Source organism: Saccopteryx bilineata, chromosome 2 (assembly GCF_036850765.1).
Source record: "Saccopteryx bilineata isolate mSacBil1 chromosome 2, mSacBil1_pri_phased_curated, whole genome shotgun sequence".
Lineage (NCBI taxonomy): Eukaryota > Metazoa > Chordata > Mammalia > Chiroptera > Emballonuridae > Saccopteryx > Saccopteryx bilineata.
In genome coordinates, this window is record NC_089491.1 from 384,650,210 (window position 1) to 384,664,289 (window position 14,080).

Below are 14,080 nucleotides of genomic sequence, written 5' to 3' on the forward strand. Positions count from 1 at the left end.
GCTTAACTGGAGAAAGCATTGCCGGTCCCCGTGCAACTCACCGAGCTAGCCAGAGCCCGGCAGGACTACGGTTGCTGGCCACATTTCCCGCCACGGCCTCAGGAACCCTACAGCAGGATCAAATCAGCACAGTGAGCTGCGGGGCTGCCCTCGCCCCCGTCTCGGGCATGGCGTAGGCGTCAGGTTCTTCAAGCTGTGCCCCCAGCAAGCTGTCAGCCAGGCCATTTTCATCAAAGATGCTCAGTAGCCCCTCGTTGTCATATTGCAAAGCATGAGTTGACAAGTTGGAATAAATCATATACTTGCCTGACACTTCTTTCTCCTCCCATTCCCCACTTCTATGTTCTCTTTCTGGGCGTCCTGACCTTCCGTATCCTGCAGAGCATACCTGGATGTCCAGGCAAGACTGGGCGAAGTTTCTGAGCGGCCCTTTGTTTAGGTGATGTCATCAGACCTGGACCCCCACCGGCCTCCCTCCCCATCCCTACCAGAGATGGCTCACTTCGGATCGAGGGTTGACTACATCTCATCATCTCACAAATCTGCTGTAATATAAGACAACAGCTTTTAACTGTGTATATAACCCATGATTTTGGTTTTCTTCTGTTTTGTTTTTGTTTTTCTTGATGGTCCCCCTTCCTCTTCTCTCTTGCCCCTTCTCCTTTTAAATCTCTTTGAATCACATTTAGTAGTGATTTTGACTTAGTCCAGTAGTCATATAGCTTTAATATCTAGTTAAAAGCTAACCATAGTATAATTGTTATATTAAGGTATTATATATTTTTTTTCCTTTAAAAGAAATTTGTTTTTTTTTTTGCTTGTTTTGATTCTGTTCTCACTTGTGAAGGATGCTGAGATGGGAATGTGACTCTCAATGTTCTGGTACCAGTGCTGAGACTGTACGACTTTCCAGGCGCAGCCCGGGCGCAGGGGACGCGCAGCTGCGAAGTGTGGAGGGAGGCGGGCGTCGCTTTCTCCTCTGCGTTGTGCGAGAAGTGAGATGTAGTAGGCTACTAACAGACTAGGGCAGTTCTTTTCTGTGATGTCTCTTTGTTAACCCGAGTATCTCTATTTTCGGCAATAAGGTAAGGACGACCCTGTTTCGAGTGTCCTCCTTTTCTATAAGTGCTTCTTTTTTTTTTCTGTTGAAAGAGGTGATATTATAAGGTTTTTTGAAATGGTGAATTCTAAAAAAAAAAAAGAAAAAAAAAAGAAAGAAATGTTGTAAATACAATTCCCTTAACTACATAGAAACTATTAAGAAAGAGAGAATCAAAAATATTTTTGTGAGGGAGTCGGCCCCAGGCAGTTGATGATCTGTGGGGGAGGAGGAGGGAAGGGAGCAGGAAGCGAGCCGAGTCCGTGGCCCAGACGAGGAAAGCCGGGCGGCCAGGGCGACCCCGGGGAGAGTTAGAACACTGTGTAGCTCCTTCTGTCTGTCTGTCTGTGGGAGAGACCCAAGGCTCTGTTAGTATCGTACCAGCATATTAACCTCTCGTCTGTGCACAGCTTCAAGTGTTACCGTCTAGCTAGGTTTTTATTTAAAATATGAGAAACCGCTTTTCCCAAGACTTTTTTAAGAAACAAATACAAAGCTACAATTTTAATATTTAACATATTTAAAGTTTCAAAGCACACCTGTTTGGCTTGGGTGGGGAAAGGGTGTTGAGACATCCTTTTTCAGTCTTAATTTTTAAATATTTGACCATTTTCTATTGTCCCATCATTTCAGCACCTCCAAAGGTCCCTTGGACACTTTGCCTCTCTTCTCCCCCTGTCCTTCGCCTGCGTCCCCCGGCTCTGGGGGCCCGTAGGCCAGGAATGGGTGAACCTGCATTAACAAAACCTTCTCCATTCACTTTCTATTTACAAATTAGGAAAGCAACCTTTTGGTTTATATATTATTTTTAATACCTCAGTGCTGCAAGTATCACCAGAGAGGCTATGGAAGAATTTTTTTTTTAATTTATTGTAGATGTAAACAGAATTTTAAAAATAAAAAGTATAAACATCGCTGCACTGTGACTGGTGGGAAAAACTGACAATTTCCTGTTTGCACATGTTAACATTTGGCTGTTATAATATATGGTCCTCAGTTGGGGAAAGATACTTATGATGAAGGATATTTTTTAATTTAACTTTTTTTTTTAAATATTGGTAATAGGTCGGCAATAGCAACTATAGAAGTACAACTCAATAGATGGCATTAAAACATATTGTAGTGTGGATATATATTTTTTCTTTTTTAAAATGTGATATTGCCGTTTTATTAATATTTTTTAAATTGTTACGTTTATAAATTTGGTACTTAAGGCACAGCCAGTATGAGACACTGAATGCGACATTTATTATAAAGAGCTGCTGCACTCCTATTTTTATAAATTTTACTAACGAAGTAGACTAATGTAGACATTCACGGACCTGGTAGGGCAAATGCATCTTCAAACAAAAGGCTCCAAAATGCTAACTCAGCAAGAAAGAAAAAAAAAGCCTTTTTCAATTCTAATTAAACAGCAACATTTAAAAATAATCATGTTTTTTGATTTTCCAATAAAATACTAGGTTGTTTGGTGAGAGATTTTTTTTTTTGTTTTTTCTTTTTTTTTTTTGTTTTTTCCAAACAACCAAGTGAAGTAAAAAGCTGGGTGCTTTTAAAAATCTCCAAACTTGTTCAAGTAATAAAATAACAACATAGACATTTTATTTTAAAAAAAAGAAAAGAAAAAGAAAAAAAAGCGACAGTAAATTCCCAGAAATTCCGTGTCTAGACTAGGGAATTTAATTACTGTTTCGTCCACGTTGGTGATGTACTGTACTACCCTGCCCTCCTCTGTGCCCTCGTCACCTCATAGAAGACTCCTTTGTTGATCACTGTCTGTTAATAATGTATAAAATGGCTATCTTGTAAGCGTGCTGTTCTGGTACTAGTGTAGTGACTTTTTTTCTCCTCTTTCTTCTAGTACATATTGATAGGTATAACGTAATTAAGGTTTAAAAATTTAGACATAGTTATTCAGATTTAGGACCAGTAAGGATAGAACTTTCTCTTATTTATGGAAAAAAAATGCTAATAATTTTGGGGCAGTTTTTTCCTTTTCATTTTTTTCTTTCAATTTCAAGTTTTAATTTTATCTTTTGCTGATCTGATGTGGTTTCCACTAACCCAAGGTCTCACGATGTTCCCATGCCGGCAGATTCGACGGCATTCTGCAGACTCCCACCCACCCCCCCAGACTGTAAAGGGGTGTGCCATACTACCTTAAATGCTAATGCTAGATATGCAAAACTGGATTTTTTTAATTTATTTTTTAAAAGAGGGAGGCATGGTATATTAAAATGATTTTACTAAGAGAAAAAAAAATATTTTTTTAAGAATGCTCAGAAGAAATTGATAATCTGTGTGAATATGTTTTAGATGTTTATAATACCTTTTGAAGAGACCCAGTAGCCCATAGCACAAATCTCGTGGAAATCTGATATGTTTTCATGTGGCTACCTAGGTTAAAGTTCACGTTAGTCCCCCCCACCCCACCCCCACTCATCTAGAAGTCCATTTCAAAAGATTTCTGTGAATCATGTTCGCACTGATGTTCAGCCCTGTCTTCGTTTCAGTTAAGCTCATTGGCGAACACGGGGGCCATCTTTTGCCTTCCCTGGGGGAGAAACCCTCTTGGCTGATGGCTTTTCCCCGGAATCATAAGAACAAGCTGCCGGGTGACTTTCTGGCTTCCAGATCCATCTGCCTGGGACCCCCAAACTCCTCTCCTCCCAAGCAGAGGAGAGTGAGGGGCATTCGCTCCTGGGCCCATTCCTGGTCCTACCTGGGAGTGGAGTGGGCGGGGACGACCACCCTGTTGGTCTCCTCTCCAGGCGGTCTCGCCGCACACCTGGTCCGTGGCCTTCCTCGTGCCCACTGGAAACACCAGACAGCCTCTCACTCTGTCCCCGTCGCTCATTGGCTTGAGTCAAACGAAGCCGGATGGGCCTTTGCGTTTCTGCCCTTCATGACCTTCATCCTAATTTGAACTTGTAGCTTGGACTTTAAGGTAGCATGGCTCTATTGCTGTCGACTCAACGTGTCACCGCACAGCAATGCACAGCCAGTGCATGTTACACACATCTTGCTAGACTAGTATAAAAATCATTGGGTAATTGTTGGTTCTAATGACCTGAAAGGTGTTCTGTTTTTGTTTTCCATTTTGTTTATATTTGGGGGGGGGGTTATTTTGTTTTGTTTTTTTTCATTGTTTTTCATTTGGGGATTTTGAAGGGAAAAAAAAAAAAGATTTGCTTGGGTTCCAAATAGAAAAACAAAACCTGTTTTGATCTTTAGTGCAAACGAGGGCTAGGGACGTAGCCACCACACCGCTTCAGCCTGCCATTCACTCACTGCGGCATCACCCAAACTAAGGCAATATAGTTTCCTACGTTTCTTACTGACGGTCAGCCATGCTTTCTGTATTATAGTGCATATGAAATTGTTTACAGAAGAAACACTAACTCATACTTCTCTTTATTGGTTGGGAGAGGCAAGCAGAGACAGAAGGAGACTGGGCGGGGCGGGGCGGGGAGGGGAGGAGTTTTCTTTTTCTTGAATGTGCTTCACCTGTCGGTCCACCTTCCAAGGAAGGGAAGGCGAAGGCAAGGGAGAGCAGGACAGGCACAGGCCAAGCACAGGGAGGAGGGACCCCTCGCGGCTTCCCCTCGCCCTCGCCCTAAGCAGAAAAGCAGCAGGGGTCAGCTCAGCCCGGACCTGAGCACAACAGACACTACCCAAAGCTGCATGTTAAGCAATACTTTAATACTGTAATATGTTTGTTTTCTTTTCCTTTCCTTTCCTTTCCTTTCCTTTTTTTTTTTCAACTGAAATAAGTGAGTAATCTAAACCACCAAGAAATATGAATAAAACCCACCCCTCTGGGGGAGCGACCTTAATCCCAACACTCGGCGATCGGAACTAATCAGGACAAGTGTCTGGGACAGGATTGTTATTCCCGGGAGGCAGGGGCACATGGCGGAGGGAGGGGTGGGGCCTGAGCCGCGAAGCTCCGGGGCCTGCCCGAGAAGGCGCTCTGCTCCTGTATCTGTACATACCGTGCCATCCCGTGTGGAACCTCTAAGTGTCCTCTTGCGTAGCGTGGACTAGCCAATCTGCCGTTCATGGTGTGTTGTAAACTCGGAATTCCATATGTAATAGGATGCAAGTCTAAGCGTTTCATGTGGACATAAATGTATCTAAATAAAACTTTCCCTAGCACTGTGGCTGACCTCACCCTTACTTTTATACTTTAGTATGAAACTGATGACAACTTTGGTAGTGAGTATTTTTTTTATATATATATACATATATATGTATCTATCTATATATATCTCTCAAGCATCTTTCAGGTCTTTGTGTGTGGCTTTCTTAAAGCCCTGTTGTAAAAAAAAAAAAATACTATGTGGATGGCAGTCTCTCACATCACAGATGTGGAAAGTATAATTTTATATTTGTATTTTCAAATAAATAAGTTTGTGAAAGGTTTCCATCCTCTACTGTGGTCCAGAAATCAATGTGTTTGTCTGACAAAAAAATAAAAATAAAAGAAAATAAACTGTTTTGAACAGTGCTGTTTGATGTTCTTTCACTCCCAAGTTGGGGAGGGCTGTGTTTGGTTTGAGGGGGTCACAATAACACCTGCGTCTCCTCACCCCTCAGTCGGAATGATGGTTGCAAGGCCTCCAGCAGAGAACCAGCTCTTTCCCTATCCCCAGAGAGCAAATGGGGCTGTTTTTATGAAGTGACGAGAGCAAGGCCAGGACACACACCAAAGGTCCTGAGAGATCACAGGACCCAGGTGGCCAAAGGGTGCCGACAGAGCTAAGTGGCCCTCAGGGTACTGGCCTTTCTAGTGACCCACAGCCTGTGGGAGAAGCCATCCAGCCAAGTCCGTGACCCTTGGGTAGGGGGTCTGAATGGGCATCAGGAAACCCCCTGCCTTTACCCTCAAGGAGTTGAACTCTTTGATTAGTGAGTGTTTTTCATGCTCACTGACCCCCGGGAGTGAGTTGGTTTTTGTTTTTTTATAATGAATTTAGTTCTAGTTACAGTTTTATTAACTTAAAATCATGTTTGTTTGATAACCAATTTATAGAAACAAGAAGAACACACATTTGCCTTTTTTTAATGTACATGTATGGTCACACTCTGGATGGTCAGGAGGCACGAGACGTACTTGAACGTTCATACTACTCAAAGGGTTGAAGTTTTGCCTGATGGAAAGAATTTTGTAGAATCGCAAAGTCAAAGGTGTAGAAATACATTGTCTATGGTATTTCCATCTTCCGGCTCTCAAGTAAGTGAGAAAAGAGAATTGAGACACAGTGCGTTGAGGACAAGTCCCAAGACCCGGGGGTGTAACAGCTGTCAAGCCATTCTCTGAACCAGAGGGATTCCTCGACTTGGAGGCCCTGGAGACAAAGAGCCAGGCTGAGGGGTGTGTAAGGGGCGGGGCGGGGCGGGCCGAAGGTGTCCGTGGGTACAGCCCTGGGCCCAGGGCACGTCCTGGGCTCTCCCGTCCTCTCTCTTGTCCCCTGCTTAGCCGGTTTTGTCTTATGGGCACTGGCGCTACACGTAGGGCCGAGAGGGGAAGTTGGGAGGTGTCTGCCTTTATCTGAGTCTGGAGACAGGAGAACTGGGTTTCAGGCTCCCGTCCCGTGTGTCCCCAGGCAGAGCATCCACACGTGACAGTGTGTGCTCACCTTGACCGAGGACAAGGGAGCTTAGGCCCTGCCGCCCCGTGGAGATGAGAGGCCCAAGGACAAGGGAGCTCAGGCCCTGCCGCCCCGTGGAGATGAGAGGCCCGAGGTCAAGGGAGCTCAGGCCCTGCCGCCCCCTGGAGATGAGAGGCCCGAGGACAAGGGAGCTCAGGCCCTGCCGCCCCCTGGAGATGAGAGGCCCGAGGTCAAGGGAGCTCAGGCCCTGCCGCCCCCTGGAGATGAGAGGCCCGAGGACAAGGGAGCTCAGGCCCTGCCGCCCCCTGGAGATGAGAGGCCCAAGGACAAGGGAGCTCAGGCCCTGCCGCCCGTGGAGATGAGAGGCCCGAGGACAAGGGAGCTCAGGCCCTGCCGCCCCGTGGAGATGAGAGGCCCGCGAGAGCTGACCAGAAGGATTCCTTCCCGGAGTTCTGCGGGGAGTGAGTCCGAGGCTTGAAGAAGGTCGTCTCCATCCGCTCCGTCCTGATTGCTCAGCCCCGAGGAACTTGAGGCCCAGAACCATTCCGGAAGCTCAAGGAGACAGTGGGCAACAGGAGCATCAGCTATATGCTAGACGCATCACACACACAGGGTCCAGTCAGTCCTACGTGGGATGTGGGACGTGGGACTGTCTCCAATTTCATGTTCAAGGAGAGCAGAGAGTCTGCCTGTGTACCACTGCTAAATGGTAAAATCTGAGGTCACAACTCCAGGACACCCTGGCCCTGGGTTCAAGCCTGGTGACAAATGTCAGCATCATGGTTGAGTGTGCCTGGTTGGGGCTGGGGGGGGGGGGGGTTGATATAACCTAAGTGCTCACCTAAGACAACAAAATGTACACAAAGAGGCGGAAATACATCAATCTAGAGAGAAACCAAACTTCCTAGGAGAAACAGAAAAAGGAGGGAATATCGGCAAAAACTAAGAAAAGGAAAGAAAGAACAGCATTAAGATAAACAGAGCATACTAAGCAAAGTATTAATAGGAATGAAGGAATGCTATCAAGGGGACCCATCATTATCTAAATAGGAACAGATAGAATTTTCTACCATTATAAAACAGAGAGGTGTTTAGAGAAAACACAGCTCAGTTATGTGTTGTTATGGAAGCATACGTAAGTGATAAGGCTGACAATAAGGGGATGGCAAAGAGAAAACAGACCAAGGGAAACGATTCCAGTGTCAGGATCAGATAGGGTAGAATTGAACCTTAAAAGCACTCAATAGGCTGTTCTGTAATGACAAGAATAGAGAGATGATAAACCCTATGCCTCAATTAACAGAGCTTAACATTTAAATAAAAAACTACTGGAATGTTGAGGAGAACTTAAAAACAATTAAAATACAATTATGGAGACTTGAAAACACTTCTCTCAGAACTAGACATATTTAATAGACCAAAAAAAGGGCAGGAATTAAATAACGTAACTAATAAGTGATCATCAGACTACACACAGGATCTTTAAATACGTAGCGTGTATTTTTTCTTGTATAGCCATGAACATACACAAAAAATAATCTAATACTTGGCAAAAATAAGTAATATTAATTATTAATGATTAAGTACTGAATAACAGCAACAGTATTTGATGGATTGAAAGAAGTAGCAATTTTGTCATCCATATTCTGTTATCATAATCAATAGAATTAGAAACACTTAAGATGTGTCTATAGCCATTATAACTACACAGAAATTAAGAAACAATTCTGTACATTCTTGGATCAGAAGGGAAAGTTGAAAAAATACAAACTGTCTAGAAGCAACAAAAGGCACATGTCATACATGAACCTGTAACATATGGCAAAAGTTTTACTCTGAGGAAAATGCATAGCTTTAAATGCCTTCAGTGGAAAAAAATTTTTTTCACCAAAAGAACATACTATTCATCTTAAGGTATCAAACAGCACCTAAATTAGAAAGAAGAAATTGATAGAAGCTGGATTTTTAAAATTTTTTTATTGATTTTAGAGAGGGGGAGGGAGAGAAAAACAGAGATTTGTTCCACCTACCCACATTTACTAGTTGATTCTCAGATGCACCACGACAGGGAATCGAACCCATGACCTTGGTATATCGGGACAATGCTGTAACCAACTGGCCAGGGCAGAAATTGGACTTTTTTACAAAGACTAAAAAAATAGACAAATCACCCCTAATACAGGAAGATGGAGGAAGAACAAAAATACATTATAAGGAACAAGAAAGGAGACATAATCACGAGTAACAGAAAGAAAAGAATTAATACTCAATGGCAACAAGTCAAAATTCAGAGGAATCAGAGAATTTTCTAGCAAATAGAAATTACCAAAACTGGTAAGAAGTCAAAACCAGAATAAACTTACAATCACAAAAGATATTGAAAGGGTAATTAAAGATTTAATATAAAAATAATAGACTGGGTGCAAATGGGTTTATAAATGAGTTTTATCTGTTAATTCCAACGTGATTTAAATTATTCCAGGAGATAGAAAAATATGGAAAGCTCTCTGTCTGTCTAATAAAGCTAACATAGCCTTAATGTCAAAACTCAATACAGAAATAAGACAAAAGATACATCTATAGACTTATGAGTTCAGATGCAAAAATCCAAAATACAATTTTAGCAAAGATAATCTAGTAAGGTATCAAAAGTATATAAGGTAATGTGACAAAGCAGGGTTTATTCCAAAAATCCAAGATATTTTAATATCAAGAAATGTATCAACATAAACTGTGATATTAGTAAACTAAAGAAGGGGAAAAACATGATCACAACAGTAGATGCTCACAAAGTATTTGAAAATACATCAGTTATTCCTAATAAAACCATGGAAAGTTGAAACAGAAAACAATTACATACAATATAATAAAGACTACCAAACCCAACAGCGAATATTCTATTGAATACATACTTAAACACAAAACCTATTTTAATTAAAATAAGGAACTTGTAGGGGTGCTGATATCACTATTAATCTTTAATATCATCTCAGAGGTTCTAGAGAAAGCAGTAAGACAAATCATCTAAACATCGGGAGGACAAAACAAAGATATGATTATATTCCTGGAAATTTCAAGAGATTCCAATAAAAAAAAAGAAAGAAAGGCAGAAAGGGAAAACCAAATACAGCCCACCCCAATCCACTTCCAGTGACATTTCCATACAAACGTCCTGTCTTGGCTCATGCTGCAGACTTTCTTAAAATCTCTCAACGGTTTACAAACCCCAAACAAGCAGCATCTGCTCAAATTCACAAAGAAAGTGGGAAATAAGAATTGCAGCAACACTCATCATCAGTCTGGCAGAAGGCATTATGTTGCTGTGAGGAAAAGGGTGCTCACATCTTGCTGCTAAACTGGTGTTTTGGTTGTTGTTGGAAAGCTTGTTCAGCCGCCCCGGAGGAGTCGTGAGGGGCAGCCACCCTCTCTTCCCCGTCAGGATCCTTTGAGAGTGCCCACTCAGAGGAGCCTGGTAAGAGCTTTCCCACTTCCTCACGCCACCCTCCCTTCCAGAGTCTCCTAACGGGAAGCAATGACTGTCGGTTGTTTTCTGAATGTCTTGTTATCTCTCTCCCTTAAGTCTAAGAAATATGTCCATGTGCCAAGCTTTCTCTGCCTCAGGTATGAAGGCCTAAAATACTAAGAAGATTCTTTCCCCAAGATTCTTTTTTTCTTTTTTTTTTTTTTTTTTTTTTTTTTTTTTTTTGCAGGAGAGAGAGAAAGGAAGGGAAAGAGATGAGAAGCATCAACTTGTAGTTGCGGCACCTTGATTTAGTTCATTAATTGCTTTCACATACGTGTCTTGACCAAGGGGCTCTAGCCAAGCCAATGACCCCTTGCTAAAGCCAGCGACTTTTGGGCTCAAGCCAGCGACCATGGGATCATGTCTGTGATCCCACACTCAAGTCGGTTACCCCGTGCTCAAGCCGGATGAGCCTGCGCCCAAGCCGGCGACCTTGAGGTTTCAAACCTCGGACCTCAGTGTCCCAGGTCAACGCTCTATCCACTGCTCCACCGCCTGTCAGGCTCCCCGAGATTCTTATCATTGCCAGTTAGCCAGTCCATTCTTCGCTGATGATCAGAATCGATTTCAGAGCGGCTAGACTGGTCATTTCCTCTTCCTCCAGGGAGAGGAAATTGATGGGCAAGAAGAAAGCAACAGTTGAAATAGATGCTTCTTTGACGGCATGCATCCTTCGTCTGCAGCTGTCCTCCACCAACCCTCCAAAGGTGAATGAGGACCAGGGAGAACCCCCAGGGAAGGGAAAGAGCTGTAGGCTGTACCCAGCAGCCTGGGTACCTCCTACTGCCCTTGCCACCCCTCTTGCAGGCCTCTGTTTAATTGCTGTGACCTATCAATGGGCCCTCTCTGAGGAGGGTGGCAGGCAAGCCGGCCCGCAGCATCCCAGCTCAGCAATCATCACTGATTAAAAACTAGTTACAAAGCAATGAAGATGGAATCCTGCATTAACCAAATGACCCTGTCCGTGGCCCAGCCCAGATAAATGGCAGTGATTCTGAGAGCATCACTTACAACGTTGGCAAACAGCATTGACAGCTGTCTGAATTTCCAGGAGATTTACGAAGTAAACCCTGTTGGACATCAGCTCTGCTTCCTACTGGGATGTGCCTGTGTTTATGAGTTTCTATGGACTCATGGACTAGCCGGAGTGGCCTAGCTCAGTTGAGCTTTTGGGTGGGTTGAATCTGAATACTCCAGCCTGTGTAATGTTGCAATTTATTATATTACCAGTTTTCAGAGACTCTGAATTAGCTCAGCTACACTTAATGCTGAAACCATCCTGAATGTAATTTAATCTTTCTTTAATGATTCAAAAGGCACTTTGAAGTCCTGCACTAATCAGAGTCGTGGTTATGAATATCGTAACTTGATATTGAAGAAGTATAAAAGTGCCCATAAAAGAATTAGGTGAAGGACATTATGGGAAACAGGACACATGGGCGTTTCTGTGAGAGCCCCGTGGATCCGGGGGCCTGTGTAAGCGTAGTCAGACGTCTGGCCTGACGTAGATGTCGTCACTGTTACTGAAGACCTTATGAAGAGTCAGCCTTTCTCCCTGACCCCTGGCTGCTCCCACACACACCCCCCCCAGGAGAAAGTGGTCTTTGCAGGTTTCTGTCGTAGTTGTGCAAATTTGGAGCAACAGGGAGACTTGTCCCGCCCAAGAAAGACCCAAGAGCCCAAGACATGATCCCCTTTAATAGGACATGATCCCCTTTAATAGGTAAAAGAGTAATGAACAGACATGGAAGGCGAGGGGGGAGGGGAAAGGCAAACACTCACAGAGCTGAATTCAAGAGAAAGTGGAGAATGTTTGTGGGCAGCCACCATGATTGTGAAGTGTGTGTGTGTGTGTGTGTGTGTGTGTGTGTGTGAAATGAGATTAACAGCACCTGCCTCAGGTTGTGGTGAGATCTAAGAAGCCCACCCTGCTCTCTCTCTCTAGTAAAAGAAAATTTGAATAGAATCACCATAAGCAATTCATCCAAGACCGATTTCACCACATTTACCCAATTTGCCCATTCACACACATCGCTGGTGAGAGGAGTCCTGGGGCCCGAGAACCCTGGAGCTGGGCCCCCCGCAGCCCTGTGGAGCCTGCCCACCCACCAGGTGGAAGGGAAAGCAACTTCTCACATGAGCTGGCTGCAACCACTTGTCAGAGTTTGACTTCAAACTTGCAACAAAGGTGCTACTTCCATGAGAGCCAGTTGCGAGATGTCCTCTGCGGTGGGGACATTTGGAGCAGGAGGAGGGCATCTGGGCCACACGGTTAGAGGCACAAGGAAGGAATGTGTAGTCAGGACTGATGGAAAGCTCTGTGGGTAGGTCTCACCTCCCCGTGGGGCTGCAGAGCGTGTCATGAAAACCACGCTCAGTCTGTCGAGCACCCGGTGTGCAACAGTCTTCTTCCACCAAGAATGGCGGTAAAGACCGCACCGAAGCAATGCGTGCGGACGGGCAGATTGGGTGAGTGCGGTGAAGCCGGTCTTTGATGAATTGGTTATGGGGAGTGTTGATTTGAGGATGAGCCATTGTAAGGCTTGCCTGGAGAGCTGACAAGTGAGAGAATCAAGATCCCTCTTGAGAAGTTAAATTATAAGATGCAGAGTGGGCAGGGAGAAGCATCACTTAGTCATGAAGCGTAGAACCGAGGGGAGTCTAGGGGCCACTCTTCCTCTCCTGAGAAGAGGACTCTTAAACAATTAGCTTCAGGTGTTGCAGCCTGGGGCAGGGCGTCTGCAAGGTGATGCTGGTACAAGGCTGTGAGCCCCTGGCTTTCCAGCATTCTCCGCCCACGCTCTCACCTTCCCTGCTGAGAGACAGGTGCATCAAACCCCCTACTTGATGCAGTTGAACATTTGCTCCATCCAGCTCCCCTAGTTCTGATTGAAAACGTGCCAGGCAACCGTCTGGTTTAGTCTGGCCTCCCACGTCGTCCTGGATGATGTCAATGAGCTGGCCCTCTGGAATCATCCGTCCGGTTTGTGTGCTCAGTGTAAGAGCAGAGAAAGGTCCAGTCTTGGGGAGCTAAAGAAACCAGGTGTGTGACCCTGCATGCCTGCTTGTGAGGTCCACCCACCTCCCTAGGGGAGCCCCCCCACCTCACGTGTCCTCTCATTTGGAGCAGTGCACCTTGCATTTGGGGGTGACATGTCTGCTTCCCCCCCAGGCTCAAGGCGGGTGGCGGGTACAACTTACTCAAGTTTGTGTCCCCAGCACCTAGAACCCTGCACGTATGCAGGCCAGCTGGGAACAGTTGCTGACACATGACAGGCCCCGAATAAACACGTATAGAATGAATGGGTGAATGGACCACCAGGCCTTTCAGCCCCTCCCGGGGGTGGAGCTCAGGTCCACCGGCTCTGAAGCATCTCCGGACGGGTCCAGGGCCCGCTGATGGTTTCAGAATTCCCGTGACCCCTCCCTGCTTTCTGCAGAGTCGTGAGGTTCTTGGAGTCTGTCCTGTCTCATACCCTGCACCACGCAGCCTTTGAAACCAGGCATTCCTGGGTCTAAAGCTAGCTTTGTGACCTTGGGCAAGTTTCTTAACCTCTCTGTGCCAGCTCAGCTGCTCCTTCTGTTAATTAGGAATTATGCCACCAACTATACCCCAGGCAGGGTAGATTTTTCTATAGCCCCACAGGCTTTGTGTGAGGAAGAAAGGGCATGGAAGGTAAGTATTTTTCCGAATCTTCCACTGGGTGGTCCCAAAATCCAAGCTCCCGCTGCCCCCCTTTGCTCTCGCCTCCACCGCCTCTCCTGACACGAGACACTGAGCCGCGCTCCTGCAAGGAATCAAAGGGCCCTTTATTTTATTATTTTTTTTGCCTCCCATATTCC

General features: G+C 44.9%; 1 protein-coding gene across 8 annotated transcripts in view; it reads left to right on the forward strand.

Annotated features, from left to right (window-relative positions):
* Positions 1–5,530, forward strand: part of MSI2 (musashi RNA binding protein 2) — a 416,318-nt gene extending 410,788 nt beyond the window's left edge. For 5 of the 8 annotated variants that reach the window (XM_066264022.1, XM_066264025.1, XM_066264024.1 and 2 more), the window contains one exon: positions 382–520. Coding sequence is in view for 3 of the 8 variants with exons in the window: in XM_066264029.1 (XP_066120126.1) it covers positions 382–443 (62 nt within the window). In the remaining 5 variants the exon portion in view is untranslated. Of the gene's footprint in view, positions 1–381 lie in introns of all 8 variants that reach the window. The other 3 variants (XM_066264029.1, XM_066264030.1, XM_066264023.1) reach the window with 2 other exon arrangements.
* The last annotated feature ends 8,550 nt before the right edge of the window (positions 5,531–14,080 follow it).